This window comes from Mercurialis annua, linkage group LG2 (assembly GCF_937616625.2).
Source record: "Mercurialis annua linkage group LG2, ddMerAnnu1.2, whole genome shotgun sequence".
Lineage (NCBI taxonomy): Eukaryota > Viridiplantae > Streptophyta > Magnoliopsida > Malpighiales > Euphorbiaceae > Mercurialis > Mercurialis annua.
Window position 1 is genome coordinate 57,487,822 of NC_065571.1, and position 18,810 is coordinate 57,506,631.

Here is an 18,810-nt window from a genome sequence, read left to right on the forward strand (position 1 = left end):
AAGCTTGTGGACAACTTGATACATCTTGAAACCCCTGATAGGTTCATTCCAGCTCATACTCACCACCTCTAAAAAAATTTGACATTCAGTCCATATATTAAAAAATCTAAAGGGTTTGCCAGGCCCCTGAACTGAATCATTAAACATAATCACCAAAGGGGCATGATCAGAAATACTATGATACATCACTCTAACTTCCGAATCAAAGTATTGAAATCAATTCACTGAAACCAACACCCTATCTAGCTTTCTCCACACTCTACTATCTCCATGTTGGTTATTAGTCCAAGTGAATAAGTTACCTTTCCAGTTCAGTTCATCCAACTTAGCCTCAATAAGACAATTCTGAAAATCCAAACTATCAGAATGACTAGCCATATTCCCTCCACATCTCTCATCATTTCTTAGTGTAGCATTGAAATCCCCTAGGACAGTCTAGGGATCAACACAACTTCTAAACAAAATCACTAAATCTCTCCATAACTCCCTCCTGCTCTCAGCATCATTCATACCATACACAAAAGTAGCAAGAAAATGCTTATTGCCGCAATACACATCACAATGCATCAATTGATTAGACTTAGAAATACATTTAATCTGCACTTCATCTCTATATATCACCCAGATTCTCCCTAACTCTGCACAATCATTATTATTTACCATCTTCCAACCGTTAAGTCTCAAACCACTCCACACTTTATCAATATTCAGATTTCTTACTCTAGTCTCAACAATTGCAAACAAAGATAGATTTTGCTTTTTCACCCAACTCCTTATCTCTGCATGCTTAATGGGATCATTTAGACCCCTAATGTTCCAAACCCCTATCATTTTCCCCTTTCAGGGGTTATGTTTACTTTCTTAACCCTTTTATCTCCAATAACACCAATTTTATTCACATCTGCAGCTTTGGTAGTACCTTGGCCAATAACTCCAGTTACAACTTTCCCTTTCCCTCTACTACCACCTGGGGTTCTCTTCATTTGAGTATTCTGGATCTGCAACTCCTCAGAATTACCAACTATCACCTTTGGTTGATCTCCCTCTTTTTGAATCACTTCTAAAAATTAGAGATAAAATAAAAGTGGCATGTAATTCGTGTTTTTTGAACTAAAATGGACCTAAACTTTACGTAAACATGTCAAAAATAATAAACAAATATTTCAAAATAGGTGAGGACTAACCAAATCTGTTTGTACCTTTTTATGCTCTTTCTCGCCTGAGCACAAACATGCTCGGTTCGTTCTCTTAGGGGAGGACGAATGGCGGTGAGATGGAGACCGAGAATTTTTTTAATTTTGTTTAATTATTTATTTAAGTATATTAATATTTTTTATGAATTATTTAATTAAATTAAATTTTTGGACAAAATAATTTTATGACCGCTCATATAAAAGAAAACCGGTTAATTGTTGGAATAAATATAAAATAGTAAATACCATCACCCTTAATATTAGAATAAAATAATCATAATCATAATAAAGAAAAAAATTAAAAGAATACTTCTAGAAATGGTTTTAATTAGAAACTGATTAGTAATTCATCTAAAAGAAAAAGAGGTGATGTGGTTCCTCTAAAATCCCAAACACAGGAAAAAAACTCATTTAAAAAATGCAAACTCTCCAAAAATGGCGTGTACACGTAACCCACAATAAACCAAAGTACACTGTATTTGGGTTATATGAATCTAATAACCCATTGGTTTATATTTAAACTACGAATTTCAGTTTGGGTTGGATTTATTCTTTTGGTTTGGGTGGGTTATAAAGATTTTGTACAGCCCTAGTACACATATATAGAAACATACTATTATTTTAATGAGTAATTATAGTTTTCTTATTTTTAGATTTTTGTAAAAGAAAAGACCAGATATTAGGAGTTTTTTTTTATAGTAAAAATTGTAAATAGTAATTACACGATTAGTCAAAATCCATAGTATTTAACTATGGTTAAGTCGGCATTGGGTAATCCTAACCAGTCTGGTTTGGTAGGCGCCTTTCTCTTCTTTTCTCTCCTACTTCTCCCCATCGTTAAAGCCGCTCTCTACTCACCTATATTTCTCACCCACCACCGAAATCAACCCAACAATCACAAATTCTTTCAATTTCGTCCCTCAATTTTGGAAGATTTTTGATGGATCCATCGGCAGAAACTTCATCAGCTATGAAAGCATGGCCGTTTGATCTGCTGTCAGCGATTATAAAGGGTAATTTTAAAGACCTGCCGAACGTTTCGTCGGAATCAGGTGGTGGTGTTGAGGTGGTGACCACTATGTTTAACGAGAACCGTGAGTTCGTTATGATTTTAACGACGTCGATCGCGGTTTTAATCGGGTGTGTCTTCGTTTTGGTGTGGAGAAGATCGGGTAAATCTAAGTCGGTTGCTCATGCTGAACCGCTTAAGCCGTTGATTGTCAAAGAGCTTGAACCGGAACCTGATGACGGTAAGAAACGTGTCACCGTCTTTTTTGGTACTCAGACCGGTACAGCTGAAGGATTTGCTAAGGTTCGTTACTCAGACCGGTACCTAGTGCTTTTGTTTGTTTCGGTTTGTTTGTTGATTTGGTTGAATTTGTTATCAGGCTTTAGCTGATGAGGCAAAATCAAGATACGAGAAGGCCACTTTTAGAGTTGTTGATTTGGTAAACTTGACTTTGTTTTTTGGTTGATTATGTTTTTGTAATTTGAAAATTTGATTTTGATTTTGAGAATTGTTGAATTATGTTTGATAGGACGATTATGCGGCCGATGACGATGAATATGAAATGAAGTTGAAGAAAGAGTCTTTCGCTTTGTTCTTCGTTGCTACGTGAGTTTATATTATTATGCATACTTTTCGTTTGTTTATTATGGTTTGATTGATATGTTTTTGTTGATGAATTGTTTGTATGCGATTTTAGATATGGAGATGGGGAGCCGACAGATAATGCTGCGAGGTTTTATAAATGGTTTACTGAGGTAACTTTTGATAGGTTTTTGTAACTTGGTTGAGTTGCCATTTTGGTTTTTCATGGATGAGGTTATAATTTATTGTTTTGTATTTGATTATCTCACAGGGAAAAGATAGAGAGGAATGGCTTCAGAATCTTCATTTTGGAGTTTTTGGCCTTGGCAACAAGCAATATGAGCATTTCAATAAGGTCTGCAATCTAAACATCGCTCGTAGCATAAAATATCTTTCAATGCAGTGGATTGATGTTTTATTGGCTTCTTTTTTTACGGGACAGATCGCTACGGTGTTGGATCACATCCTTGAAGAGCAGGGTAAGTTTTTCTATTTCCCGGTAATTTTTTTATTGATATGCGATTCACTTTAATTTTGTGTTTCTGTTGATTTGGTAAGTATAAGGGGGAAAAGAGAGAAGACGTACATGAAAAGGCTCATTATTTACGTCAATCATCTTTGATATGCTTATGTCATTACCTCTAGCTGAATTTCAATGGAATGAGTTTTATGCTTTTCCTTATGCTCTGTTTATATAATCTAAGTTTCAGTAGAATGAAATATGAATGTGCAATTAATTAGTTGCATATTTGTTAAGGATCAAGTAGGTAATGGTTGCTGAATTGCTGCAATATGCATATTGATATTTCTTAGTTATCCTTGCGCAACATTATGGATTTTTTCCCCTAAAATTAGATATGTTCTTTGCATTAACAGGTGGAAAGCGTCTTGTCTCAGTAGGTCTTGGAGATGATGATCAATGCATTGAGGATGACTTTACTGCTTGGTAATAAAAACTTATTTTCATTACAAGAAAAATTATATTTTGCCCATCTTATTTTTCCACTTCTGGTTTCAGGAGAGAATCACTGTGGCCTGAGTTAGATAAGCTCCTACGGGATGAGGATGATGCAGCAAATGCTTCTACGCCCTATACAGCTGCTGTATTGGAATACCGTGTTGTGTTTTATGATTCTGATAATGCAACTTTAGAGGATAAGACCTGGAGTAATGCAAATGGACATGCTGTTTACGATGCTCAACATCCATGCAGGTATAATTGATAATATGTACTTCGTATTTTTTTTATGGCAATTCAATTCATCACTCACCCTTTTTCCATCTAAATCTACTCGGTTTTCAACTTAGGGCTAATGTTGCTTTGAGAAAAGAACTCCATTCGCCTGCCTCTGACCGTTCTTGCACCCATTTGGAGTTTGATATAGCTGGCACTGGACTATCGTAAGTCATTAGCATATTAATTTCTGTTAACAACTCTAATCAAAATTGGGTTGACTTTGAACACGTGTTGGTTCTTTTCTTCAGATATGAAACTGGGGATCATGTAGGTGTTTACTGCGAGAATCATGATGAAACAGTAGAGGAGGCATTGCAGTTGTTAGGTTTGTCACCAGATACTTATTTCTCTGTCCATGTTGATAATGAGGATGGTACGCCACTTGGTGGAAGCTCCTTGCCCGCTCCATTTCCACCATCCACCCTAAGAACAGCGCTAACTAAATATGCTGATCTTTTGAGTTCACCAAAAAAGGTTTGCATATTTTTTTACATTATAATTTTTTTTGTCATGTTTGAAGTAATTGATTGTTCTGATGCCCTTGATTTCCAGTCTGCTTTACTTGCTTTAGCTGCTCATGCTACTGATCCAACTGAAGCTGATAGACTAAGGCATCTCGCTTCACCTGCCGGCAAGGTTGTGAATCTATACAATATGTTTTTTCCTCGGTTCAATCATTATCATTCTTTTCAAGTGGACATAACTTTAGATTTATTTAATACAGGAAGAATATGCACAATGGATAGTTGCTTCTCAAAGAAGTCTGCTTGAGGTCATGACTGAGTTTCCATCGGCCAAGCCCCCGCTCGGTGTCTTCTTTGCTTCAGTGGCTCCTAGGTTGCAGCCTAGATACTATTCTATTTCATCATCCCCCAGGTGAAAATTAATACGAGTCTTCATATATTCGTATTTTGTAGCTTAGATAAACATATTGGTCATTTTGACGTCTTTAGGGTTAATTCCTTTAGATATGATTTTCTAGAGCTGTTAATAATCATCTTGGAAGAGTAAAGGAGTTTCTGGGAAAATTTAGCCTGCATCCTTTTCTGTTATTTATGTTTAAATATATTTTAATTTTTCTAAAATTTTATGCGATTACCTTTTATAGGATGGCTCCATCTAGAATTCATGTAACTTGTGCACTGGTTCTTGACAAGACACCAACTGGACGAGTACACAAAGGATTGTGCTCGACATGGATGAAGGTATTTCTTAGTTTCCCTCTGGTTTTCAACTCTGTCCAGCGCAATTTGTTTACATTTATACTAATGTTAATTACGCCTTAATATCTTTATTATTCTCGTGTATTATATTATTGTGGTGAAAAATGTATTTGGATTTTATGCAGCAATTTTACTCATCCTTGTCCTTTTCTTCCCGCAGAATGCTGTTCCTATGGAGAAAAGCCAGGAATGCAGCTGGGCACCCATATTTGTTAGGCAATCAAACTTCAAGCTTCCTGCAGACACCACTGTTCCGATCATTATGGTTGGCCCCGGGACTGGTTTGGCTCCTTTCAGGGGTTTCATGCAGGTTTAACTTTTTAGATTCAGTCGTCTATTTCCATCCTTCATCAGGTTGTTGAGGTCTATAAGCTAATCTGGTTTCACACATTGCCTTATGTAGGAAAGACAAGGCTTGAAAGAAACTGGTGCAGAATTGGGACCTGCCATATACTTTTTTGGTTGCAGGAACAGTAAGATGGTGAGTCGTGTTGGTAAATAGATTTTGGCCTGATACTAATTATTTCGATTTTAATTAATTGACGTGTGTGGTCCTTTGCAGGATTACATTTATGAGGATGAACTCAAAAATCATGTTGAAAACGGTGTAATCTCTGAATTAATAGTCGCCTTTTCACGTGAGGGACCGAACAAGCAATATGTGCAGCATAAAATGATGGAGAAGGTACTTGATCTTCTCCTGTTACAACCGTAATCGATTATTTTCATTTAATTGCAATCTAATTAAGTGAAGCTTTAAGCTCAAGTTTTGAGAGTGTGCGTCTGTTATTTGCTGTGTATATAGGCTGCAGATATCTGGAACATAATTTCTCAGGGAGGATATTTATATGTTTGCGGGGATGCCAAAGGCATGGCTAGAGATGTTCACAGAACCCTCCACACTATTCTGATAGAGCAGGTATGCTCATATTAAGTTTTGGATTTATTGGTGCTAGTTAGGGGTGTGCAATCGGTTCATATTGAATCAAACCAAAATTTTGATTTTGTTTTTTATAAATTTAATCAAACTACATTGACAAAGATTTGAAACATTTCAAACCAAGCTGAACCAGTCAGTTTGATCATCATTTTTATTTGGTACAGTTTGTACCAAAATTGAATTGATATTTTTTTTACTTTCAAAATCGAATCGAACTAGAAAATCAATATTAATAATGGAACTGAACCTAATTTGTCTGTTCGATTCGGTTCTTCTGTTCTGTTCGTTTTTTTGCTGTTGGATATTGTTTGGTTTCCACCTACCTTTTCTTGAAGGAAATGTGCTTAAAAGACAGCCACATTCTACATCTTTCTCAACCATCAATAATTAAATGAAAAAAGCAAAAACGAAAAAGTAGGCAATCAAAGTAAGGCCCACCCACCACTGAGCCTGCTGCTTTTTGCCCAAACCGTTTTTGTGGTTCAGATTTGTTTTTCATTTGCTTTTAGAATGTAAAACTACACTCTCATATCTGCATGTATAGAAATTTGCCACATCGCCCGCCCTGTCTCTATCCTCACCGTCTTGCCCTCTCTTTTTAATGGCCAAAATGAATGCCTCACCATGATCGAACTTCCATAATAAACATCCAAACTTTCCGTGGATTAACCATGTGCATTTTTGTTGTTGATTCAGGGATCTCTCGACAGTTCCAAAGCCGAGAGTATGGTGAAGAATCTCCAAATGAACGGCAGGTATCTTCGTGATGTGTGGTGATGAACTCTCGACGTAAAATATTTATACGGAAGCCCTATTGGGATCAAAGAATTTATGAAAAATGCTTACTTCTTCTGCTGGCTTATTATCTCGATAAGAGGGTCATCATAGCACTAGCGATTCTTTTTTTTTTTGGCTTACTATATTAAGGATTTTTTGGTTCATGTATTGTATGTATACAGAGTAATAATGATATTAATTATTATTATGATTAGGTTTAGTTTATGAGAGATCTAATTTTCTTTGTATGAACCAAAAATGGTTCAAATGTTGTTATTCTCTTGTATACGTAACATAAAAGTTTGGATGAGTAATTATGAATATTAAGTTTCGTATACCAACTTCCATTATGTGCTTCTAACTTATCCTCATTTTTATGTTATGATTTGAACTTTTCAGCCTCTCCCCACTTTATTCCAATTTGACTTTTCCACAGTCTGTTTATTTTCAATTTGTCTTGTACTTGTAAAAAATAAAAATTGACTTTTTTTAAGTGTGTTCCGTATAAAGTTGCCACATGACCATAAGTTACTTACTTTTTTGGCAATTTAAAAAGAAAACTATTATCACCTACTAAAATTATTTTCACTTTTACTTTTTATTTTAAAATTTTACTCTATTTACAATTTTTAAGTATTAAAAATATAAAATTTTCTTTTCCTTATGGAACTGAATAAATAATGAACTGTTAAAAAAATTGATTTTAAGAGATGATCGTAAATTAGTAATTATTTCTAGCATCTTCAAATTCTAAAGACTTCCAGGATTGATAAACAACGCTTTTATAGTCGCATTCGTGAAAGGCAGAGTCAAATGATTTTTTGTCCTTTTATTCCACAAGAGGCTTTGTTCTTGTTATAAATGGATATAATTGTATTCAATTTATTTAAAAATTTACTTTTAAATTATATAAAATTAATTTTATATTGTACCAACAAATGATTTTATATAAGCCGAAATTATAGTGGATCACTCTCTCGCATAGCAACTCCACCATTTAAAAATAGCACGGTCCTTATAAGGTGAACAAATGAATCTTGATGGATATAAAAAGTTCTTTAGTATCAGATAGTATAGAATAAATTTTATTTGTGATTTTTTAGAATAAAATGAAGTCAATTAAAGGAAAGTGTAACAAACTTAATAGTAAAAATTTGAACTCCTTTTACACTCTTTAAAATTCAAATTGTATTTTACATGGAATTGAATAAATAATTTGTTTAGTACTCCAAGATTTGGTGAAATCACTAGATATATTTTTATGCTCCACTTGATGCTCCCTGCAGGATGTGATTTTTTTTTCTTTAATGAAATAGCAGAAAAATATATTCCATGGAGAAAGTTTTAATTGACTGGTTTCCAAATATTTCAACATTTAAATACCTGTAGGATAGTAAGATACATATAAATTTTTTTAGGTCTAATTACTTAAAAAAACCTCACCTTGAAATAATTTTTCGTTTATACCCTGACCTAGGAAAAAGTTCATTTGTACCCTTTTTTTGATTTTTCGTTTTCAATTGTACCCCAAAATTTTATTTTTTGGCAATTTAATTAATTAAAGGATGAAAACATTAAAAATAATTAAATAGAAGGGTTATATCATCTTTTTTTTATTTGAAAAAATACAAATAAATTAAAAAAATGAACGATTATTTTAAGCTTTTTCTAAATAAAAAAAGTTCAATTTAGTGCTTTAGGGTAGAGTTGAAAATAAAAAATCAAAAAAAGGGTACAAATGAACTTTTTCCTAGGTCATGGTATAAACGAAAAAATATTACAAGGTGGAGGTTTTTAAAGTAATTAGGCCATTTTTTTAATAAGTAAATGGAGAATAACATTTTATATTTACTACTTTAGAATATAGTATTTCTGAATTATTTATTAATGTGGCTAATAATTCAAACTCCATATTAAGCAAATGTCACTTTCAAAAGAGAGATTGCGATTGGTCGTTTGGTGGTATTAGTGGAGACAATTCAACAACACCAACAATGTTAATTTTCAAAGCAATTAAAAGAGAAGAACCCAGAACCAGGCCATGGGGCATGGTTGTGCAATTCGTTTTTTAAATTTAAAATTGAATTAATTTTCTTGAACCAAATCAAATCAAATCAAATCAAATTGGGTGGTGTAGTCAATTCTTTTGTGGACTTTCTTTTCTTTTAAAGAGATAGAATCTAAATACGATGTTAGTTGGATTTTAAAATTTTAAGTTGGCTTTATAAACCACTGCACTATTGATATTCAAAATTAAAATCTAAAAGATACATTAGAGAGTTTTAGTTACGGTCTCACTAGTAAATTCGTTCTTTTTTATTTGACTTAAATTTATTTATATCTAAAATCAATTTGTACTAAAAATTAATATATTTTTATGATATCGTATCAAATTTATCAATTTAATATAACTATTTAATTTAGTTCAATTTATACAAACTCCAGCAATAATCATAGTCTGTGGACAACACCTAATTAAGCTTTTAAAACCATGTCCTGGGAATTATTTGGGGTTTTAGTTGAGTTGAAAAATAGTTGGATTTTAAAATTTTAAAGTTAGCACTATAAGTGATCGTGGTTATTGGTCGAATTGACTTATAAACCGATCAAATTTTGGATTGGGTTTAACCGGCCTAAATGTAGAGAGATATTGGATTTGGGTTGATTCAATGATTCTCGAAATTAGAACCACTGGTTCTAGTTTCAAACCGATTTCGGTGCAACAAATTTCAGAACTGGAACCTTTGGTTTTGATTTCAAACCTTATGTTCTTTTAAAATATATACTATTACTTTAACTTATATATATATATATGTCATACTATATTTGCTTATAAGATTATTTATGCCTCCAAAATTTATTTACAAGATCAAGTGAGCTTTTAACATTCAGAAAAGTTCAAATATACCTCTAACGTCTTCAAAAGTGAACATACAGACATCTATTTTAACTTATAAATAAGACATTGGATGTTTGGTTGCTAAAATTATAATATATATATATTTGAGTATTTCCATGTTATGTACTGTAGATTTTGACAGCCCTATAAGTTGACTACTAATATATATACAGGCTGCAGCCTCACTATCTGATAATGAAACCATTGATTTCACACATAAAATTTTGGGCCAGGACCCCTCTTCTTAGAATAGATGGGCCAGATTTTGCTGAAAAGGGACTGTCATAACATTAGAGAAAGCAATTAAGCCCGAGCATCACCTCAGACAGAACCGATACGTTCGCCTACCGCAACGCTGTCGTTTCTATAGCCCATGCAATCCAATTTACAAGATCTATGAGTATTTTTAGGACATTTGCTTTGTTTTCAAGCATACTTTTTAACATCCCCATGCATAAAATGCAATGTTTTGTGGGGGTTTCAATAGTAACAACATGCACTATATTCTATAACAATGCAAATATAATTCAAATATCAACACTTTCTTTTGCATTCACAAGCAACCAAACATCCTCTCTTTCATATTCAAACATGTACTTTCATAGAGTCACACACACATACGGTGAGCAAAAATAAACTAAACTGAATAATCGAATTGAACTGACAAATTTAATTTTTGCATTGGTTTAGTAGTAAAAAAAATCAATTTATTTCAGTGCAAACCGAAAAAAGAAATGGAATTGTCAAATTCCATTTAAAAAATTAAAATACTTTTAAACATTAATTCAATTCAATTAAAAAAAATTAAATTTTCTCGATTTGAACCGAATACACACCCCGTACACACCTATCCCTTGGTTCACCACAAAAGCTAGTTTCTATTTCTCTTAAACACCACCAAACATCAAATTAACTCTCCTCAGTTTCCACAATAAAAACACTACTTAAATTCTTTCTTTGCATACAAACAATTCAAGAACAACAAAAACATGAGTTACAGTTTCAATGCTGATCAACAAAAACAAGACCAATCTTTAAACAGAAGATGGCAAGACATCAAAAAATCTATCTCCAACTCTCGATCCTTTCCGGGTCTTAACGACGACGACGATGCTCTTCTTTCGACGGTTGTTCCGCCGGTGACGGTGGTTCTTGAAGGCCGTTCAATTTGCCAGAGAATTAGCCTCCATAAGCATGTCAGCTACAATAGCTTAGCTAAAGCTCTCAGACAAATGTTTGTTGATGATACCACCGCCGTCTCCGGTACTGAGTTGGATCTGACAAATGCTGTTCCCGGTCATCTCATTGCTTATGAAGATATTGAAAATGATCTTCTTCTCGCCGGTGACCTTAACTGGAAGTACGTATGTTGTAACTTTATATTACTATCATTTCACACATCTCTCTATCACACGTTTATGGGTTGAATTTTCATGCATGGCTTTTCTTCTTATTGATATTTTTATTAATTTTTTTTTTTACAATTCATTAGATTTATAAATATATTTATTGATAATTTCATAATGAAAAAGTGTTAGTAGAATGAATAATTATGTAAGTGGAAAAAGGTACGACTAATCCATTATTTTAGAATTTTGGATTGAATATATATATATATATATAGCCTATGACTCACGATTGTTCTTATTCTAAACTCATGAATATATATCGGGCTCCTTCTAGTTTCAACTTTCAACAATATTATTCTTGTAATTGATAAAATAATTGATGATTAGAATGGTTTATATATATTGATAGTATTATTTGCTTTTTGTTTTAGTTTTGTATATAAATACTAAAAAATTGTCAAATTATATATTCATTTTATTTTATGATAGATAATAATTTTAAATGATGCAACGTCTAACTAGATTGTTAATGTGTCGGTTTTTCTTTTAAATAGGCAAACGGAAGTGGCTATTTTAGAAAATTTAGATCGGAATTTCTTTTTCCAAATAAGATTAAAATTTGGTCACATACAAAAGAAACTTAAATTAGTTAGTATAAGTTAAAATTAAATAAATATTGTTATTATACATGAGCGGTTGGAATTGTCAGATGAAATTCAAAAGTGGACAATAAAATATTTAGCAGCTCTATTTATAAACCTTTTATTTTGATAATTGATTAAATTTCAAATTGTTCAATTTTGTTCCAACTTCTAAATCAAACATACATTTCATTTGATTTGTGCATGAAAATTTAATAAATTTGATATTTATATTTTGGTTGCATTTTGCGTGTGGATAGGGATTTTGTACGGGTGGCTAAGCGGATTAGAATATTGCCAATTAAAGGGAATGCAAGGAAACGAAGAGAAGGGTCGACATAAGATCTTGTGTTAAGCCCTAAATAATTATATTATATATATACATCCATTTCCTTGCTGCAAAACATCATTTCCCATGTAGCTATTACGCGTTTTGTTTTTTTTGGCAAAATCTATTTACAAGTTTTTATATTTTATCACTTTTGTTTAAGAGGTTCTTACCATTTACATTCAACTTCTTAGTCCTTTTACTGCCATTGTTTCTATTTTAAGGTCCTTATTTGGACGGAATTCGTCAAGTGTGTTGCACTTTCCATTAGCGAAAATCTAAGAAAATGGTATAAATTTTTTTAAATAAAAAATGGTATTACAAGGACTCCTACATGAATTTTATTTATATTTTTTATATGCATAACTCAGTACCGTTAATATTTAACGGCGGGTAAGCACACTTGCCAAATTTCATCCTAATAAGGACGTTAAAATCGAAATAATAGTAGTAGAGGGACCAAAAAGATTGAAAGTGAATGGTGAGGACTTTACAAATAAAAATGATATAATACAAGAATTTTAAGATAAGTTTAGCCTTCTTTTTCCAAGGATATCCAGTTTTGCCATGTGTATTTCATTTGTACTGAATCTTGAAAAAATGAGGGTTCAAGACTTCAACTTATAATATTACTAACTATTTTCACAGGCATAATGAATTCATAGTAATATATTCAAATTATGATAAAATGGTAAATGTATTATGAACAAAAGAATTTAACAGTTTGGTTTGATAATGTTACATTTATTTTAATTAATCTTATTTAAAAAACAATAAAAAAAAGTCTAATTAATTTCTAAAAAATAAAGAATCTAATTTTTAGAATTTAACACAACATCTATCAACTAAATTAATAGACTAATTTTTTTAATAATTTTTATTTTTCTATTCATTTAATTGATTCAATCTAATTCTAAATATATTTCGGCCTAATTCGATTTAGTTTGAATTTTATTTGATTTTGTTCGGTTAATTTAATTAAAATGATTCAAAAGCTCACCTTTAATTAGGGTTGTGCATTAAGTAGTTTAGTTCGGTTTAATAGTAAAATATCGAAAATGATCAGCTTTTGAAGAAAATAAAAATCAAACTGAATTGAGAGGGATAAACCTCGACTCATTTCAATTTGATTTTGGTTATACCAAAATACAAGAATATTTCTTCTTTTTGAAAAATTTAATGCTTAAAATTTTAAAAAGTTTAAAAATAAATTTAGGCTAAATTCTAATATATTATACTTATTATCATTTGAACATATACGAATAATATATTTTATTTTGAAAAAATATTTTTATTTTTTAATAAAATGATATTATATATATATATATAACTAATTTTTTTTAAATTAAAAATCAGACCGAATTAAAAAAAATTATAATAAATAAATCGAATCGACTATTTTAAATTTGATTTCAATTTCATTTTTCAGTCGGTTTTGTTTAGTGCTCACTCCTATCTCTAATAGAGAGGAATCTTTGTTTAGTAAAATAGAGTTGGTTAGGGAGGACGAGTTTTAGGTAGTGTTGGTTAAGCCATTAATTTATTGTCTCTACTAATAAAAAGGAATTGTGACTTTATGATACAAATGGGTCCTTCTATTGTTCTTCTTACTACATTATGACACTTTTTTAGCCCACCCCACAACTATTGCATTAAAGCACCAAATTGTGTGAACATCCTAATAATACTTCTCTCTAACTTTTCACTACTTACACAAGAGATTTCTCCGGTAGCCTAGCTCAATTTTAATTTGTAACCCCTAAAGATTTTATTTCACTTTCTGCAACATTAATTTCTGTTTGTTAGGTGCAATGGTATCCAAACTGGAGCTGTTCAATCTCAGGTGGAACGACCAATTCCAAAACTTTGAAACCAATTTCATTATATTTAGTTGGTTATGACTAGGGGTGTGCATTCGGTCCAAACGTATCAAAGCGAACCAACTAATGACTTCTCGATATTGTATTATTATGTCAAATTTGAGCTCGATCTTTGAACTTATATCTTGATAGGGTGCAAGTCAAAATGGAGACGAATCAAAGTTCAAGTTTGATAGTTTTGGCTCAACTTAGTTCCACTGTAACCTAATTATGACAAGACTGCCTGTGGAAATGAAGTTTTGTTAAATTAGTTGGTCATAACTTATTACAACGCACTAAAGTTTTTGAGAAAAGAATATTGAAAATTTACTCTGTTCAATAAACCTGCTCAAACTGTCAGCAAGTACAAGAAATACAATGTGATAGTACATATGTGTCCTGACATGGCTAAAATCATATCAGGAAAAAAAATGAATGTCTTTGCAATGTGCAAGGCATGGTTATGAAATTTGCAAATTTTTAACTTTAGTTTTCGAAAGGTGGCAGGCCCCAGAAACTTGGGTTGAAATCCAATAGTGAGCTCAAAACTTGGTCGGCGTCTGCGTGATACGAGCTATCCAGTCTTGGATCTGGAACCATTACTACATGCCTGCATAATGTAAGCAGGAAATAAGAAATCAACCATTTTGAAAGTTCAAAAGAAAAATCAATTCACTTTTGGTATAAACCGAACAAAACAGAAAAAAAAAACGGATTCAGTTCAGTTCGGTGTCATCTGAATGCACCCCCTACTCCACACCATCACTTGTAGTGAGAATTCAGTTGAATATCAACTATATTCTATCACATGAACCATATCAGATCTACCAATGTAGGCTGAAGACAATAATAAAATAATATGCTAACACAAGAAAAGATATAAAGGGAGAAATAGTGAAAAGAGGCAAATGGAAGGCAAGTGATAGAAATTAGAAGGAAAAGCAAAACATTCCGTACAAAGTCTCCAAATTATTTCCAATATAAAACTGATGCTGAGTAAGAAAATCAAAATTTATCACAAGTGTAAGTTAACATTGGATATTTTTGACAAAATGTTTATGAAATCTGGTGTCTACTCTGACCAAGGACTTGGTTCAGGAATTAGGGCTTCCTCATATGATCGAACATGATATTTTAGTAGTTGCTTTCATCTGGTTTGGCTTAAAAAATCAGTTCTATTGGAACTAAATGAAAGCCAATCTCATAGTCTAGTATTATAGCTGAATCAATCCATTTATTTTCTTCACATGTTACTAACGTCAACCGATTGATAAGCACAGTTGTGTAAATAATAAGTGGATTAACATGATTCAGTATATATTACTGAAAAAAGGATGGACATATTTAGAGCAAATAAGTGAAACCCAAGTATTACATTCTAGTTTGTATACTCAAAATAAAATTAATAATTATAATCTGTCATTTGGTAATAAGGCCTCCAAGTGGAAAAATTAGTTGTTGTACTCCCAGAAATAAATGACATGACACGGCATATATAAATTGTGTTAACTAACATGATCCATTTACATAACACTCTTAGTGTTTCGGTTTTCTTCATTTCCTAACAGTATTCTGAAGATATGCTTTAGACACGTACTTGGTAGTCCTATTTATAGCTTTATATGCTTGATGCTTGGAATAAGAATCCAGTAAAGAAACTGATAAATGTAGCAAGAAATGCATAATTGTAACAAAGGTCCTATAAGAAAGGGCATAAATATGTTGGAATTTGAAAAATGTTACTAAGTCGAGTACTTACATTCCAGCATTCTTAGCTGCAAGAACACCCGAGGGTGCATCTTCGAAAGCAAGAATCTTCTTTGGATCTACTGAGGCACCCTAACAATTCAGAGACATAAATTACTGCACTGCTTATTCTACTGTTAAAGATAAAAAGTTAATTAGGGACAAAGCAATAAAGTGAATCAGCAAACCTTTACCCTAGCTGATTTACTTCCATCATCAGTTACAATGATAGAAAAACCTCCGGAAGAGTTACCTCAAATCTCCTGGCCGCAGCAAGAAATACATCTGGTGATGGCTTGCCTTGTTTAACTTCTGGATCATCTCCAAGAACAAAATGATGCATCAAGGAGAAAAGTTCACCGTGTCTTTGTGTTTTCAATTCAAAATGCCTCTTATGAGAACTGAGACAAATATTCTGTTAATATAACTCAAAAACTTCAAGGTTAAGATCACACTGCAGTTAACTATTGTTACCCTGAGCTCTACTTTTCCCTTCCAAAAACAAAACATCAAAGCTAGGCAAAAATGAATAAAAAATGAACCGTACCCAGTTGCCAAGGCCATTGGTATTCCTTTTGCATGAAGATGCCTGATCAAACGGCTAGCTCCTAGGATAAATAAAACATTAATATGTCAGTGTGGCTAACTGAGAGTAAGAGATGTTACATTAGAAAATATAAATTTATTAGTTCCCGTAGGATGCACCTAAGTCAAATTAATGGCTTTTGCAAAAAAGATTGGATTATTGATAAAAATCAGTGTCTGAGACTTTTTGTTTCAGTTCATGATGTTCACTTTTGTGCTATCAAATGAACAAGCAGAGATTAGTTTTGCATTGGAGACTTTCTTGCATGTTCAGGTTACTGGAATAATGACTACTGATTAGACTCAAAAATAATATGAATCATCATGTCAGAAGTGAGCAAGGAAGGAACCTTTGACCAAGTGCACGAATGCAAGGCAGGAAATTCCCTAATCCTACTTGCTTCAATATAAAGCAATGGTAGTGATCACATTATGATGTAAGGTCATTCGTATAGTATCAATTATTTGGCTCGTGATATGGGGAAATACGTTATTTTAAAGCAGCTATGCTCAGCTTCGCAGCTATGCTCAGCTTCAGTAATAACAATGCTTTCACATAAACAGTCAACAGCAGTTTAAGGATTAGCAAACAACCCCATAACGCATTTCAAAACTCAGTGCAATTTGAGCTTGTTTAGGACATGATAGAAAGCATTTTTCTTACCAGGACATTTTTTTCCACTGCCCTAATCTCTAAGATTTTCATCACAGCAAACGCATTACTACACTAATCGAAGTTAGCATCCATACCCGAACCTTATATGCTTCTTCCTGTGCTCTATTTTAATAAGCTCATAAATGCCAAAGCTCATTCTACCAAAGGATTATAAATTATAATGAATAGTAATTACATTTAAGAATTATCCACTAGGGCTCAAATTGCTTGCATGAGTATCTCTTCCACTTGTTGCATTTCCTGCAACTTTTTTTGTGATTATTTTCCAAAAATTGCTCTATTTTTGTCATTCCTCATCCCTGATTTTCCTTGAATTTTCAGGAGATCACGTAAGTTGTAGCATATTTTAATTTCCTCCAAAATGGCCAACTCCTTTTAGTTAAAAGAATAAGAATCCGATTCTAACAGCTACAATCTTTCTGAATATAAGATTTTGACTAGCTTAATTTTATTTGAATTGAATTCATGCATCATTAGACTTTCTAGACGCTCTAATACAGATCAAAAATGTCAAGTTAGATAAAAACCGAGAAGTACGATAACCTGGCATAAGATCACTTGTAGGAAACAAGCTCCGCAACATCTCCTCTCTTTCGACAAGAAAATCCTCAGCTGAAAGAGATTCACTAATCCCCGTTTCCTCAACGAAAATACGAGCTGCTTCAATCGCTTTCTTCCCCATCATTCTAGCCTTTAGACCCCAATCAAAAGTTTTATTGAATCTAGCAAGTATAATTTCCTGAACTTCCGTATAAAATTTCTCCGTGTCTGACATGTACAGCAGCATAGCCACTCATCAAAAAGAAAATACTCATAGTTCATTTTCCAAGCAAGGAATTACTAGAGCAATGTGATCAGAAAGCAAATGCATTAAATTTGAAATCAAACCCACATAGCATAATTTGTGTAAAGAAAGTAATTCACAGTCGACAACTATTTTGTAGTAATGAAATGATAATTAAAATTAGCTGAGTGATAAAATTTACCGAGTAAAAGGCCATCCATGTCGAAGATGACATGAGTGATGCTGGGCTGGGGTTTTACTGAAAGTGCAGTGGAAGAATTGGCCATTTTTTAGGGTAAGTTTTTGGGGTTATGGAGATTTCTCGCAAATTTAGAGGTTAGTATGTTGGAAGATCTAAATTGAAGTACTAATATAATCGCAGTTGAACACTAAATTATTATTTCCCAGTAAAGAGTTTACCACGACGAGTGGAGTGATGCTACAAACGTTCATTTTGCCCCCTCAATTTGTCAAACAATCATATAAGCACATGGTCATTGTTTTAAACTAGGGATAAGGTACAAACATGACCCTAATATTTATCCAAAATTTTATTTGACCCCTTTATGTTTTTCAAAATTCAATTAGGATCCTCATGTTGTCACTAAAGTATAAAAATGACTTTAATATTTTGAAAACTAAAATTTAGACTCTTATACTAGATGGAGTTAAATTTCACCGTTAAACTGAAAGTTGTTTTTGCACTTTTTATATCTTTAGGAACATTTTCAAAGATGCAAAATTTATCCTCATTTTAATAATGAAATGTAACTCCGTCTAACAGAGAGGTCTAAATTTTTGTTTTCATAATATTAAATTTATTTTTTGCACTTCCGTTACAACATGAGAATTCTAATTGAGATTCAAAAAACATAAAAGAGTAATTATTAATAAAAGAAATATAAAGGAGTCAAGTGAGATTTTGTTTTAACATTAGGGCAATTTTTGTATCTTATCCCTAAATAATAGTACCGGCCCACTT

At 32.5% G+C, this 18,810-nt stretch overlaps 3 protein-coding genes across 3 annotated transcripts; 2 read left to right on the plus strand and 1 right to left on the minus strand.

The window, feature by feature from the left end:
• Positions 1-1,975: 1,975 nt before the first annotated feature.
• On the plus strand, positions 1,976-7,296 carry LOC126667590 (NADPH--cytochrome P450 reductase 1). The gene is made up of 18 exons (XM_050360593.1): positions 1,976-2,505; positions 2,582-2,641; positions 2,732-2,808; positions 2,900-2,957; positions 3,056-3,139; positions 3,227-3,263; positions 3,661-3,730; positions 3,803-3,997; positions 4,093-4,185; positions 4,270-4,495; positions 4,574-4,657; positions 4,746-4,897; positions 5,130-5,226; positions 5,405-5,554; positions 5,648-5,725; positions 5,807-5,929; positions 6,050-6,163; positions 6,881-7,296. Exons 1-18 carry the CDS (start codon positions 2,134-2,136, stop codon positions 6,959-6,961), a joined length of 2,151 nt encoding a protein of 716 aa, XP_050216550.1. The 5' UTR covers positions 1,976-2,133; the 3' UTR covers positions 6,962-7,296.
• A 3,443-nt stretch (positions 7,297-10,739) lies between these two features.
• On the plus strand, positions 10,740-12,505 carry LOC126669827 (auxin-responsive protein IAA33). Its single transcript, XM_050363392.2, has 2 exons — positions 10,740-11,220; positions 12,111-12,505. The coding sequence occupies exons 1-2, from the start codon at positions 10,850-10,852 to the stop codon at positions 12,190-12,192; spliced, it is 453 nt and encodes a 150-aa protein (XP_050219349.1). The 5' UTR covers positions 10,740-10,849; the 3' UTR covers positions 12,193-12,505.
• A 1,849-nt stretch (positions 12,506-14,354) lies between these two features.
• On the minus strand, positions 14,355-18,257 carry LOC126670581 ((DL)-glycerol-3-phosphatase 2). The gene is made up of 6 exons (XM_050364345.1): positions 18,031-18,257; positions 17,588-17,812; positions 16,331-16,391; positions 16,037-16,184; positions 15,797-15,876; positions 14,355-14,647 (listed from the first exon to the last, which is right to left on the minus strand). The coding sequence occupies exons 1-6, from the start codon at positions 18,113-18,115 to the stop codon at positions 14,524-14,526; spliced, it is 723 nt and encodes a 240-aa protein (XP_050220302.1). The 5' UTR covers positions 18,116-18,257; the 3' UTR covers positions 14,355-14,523.
• Between the last annotated feature and the right edge of the window lie 553 nt (positions 18,258-18,810).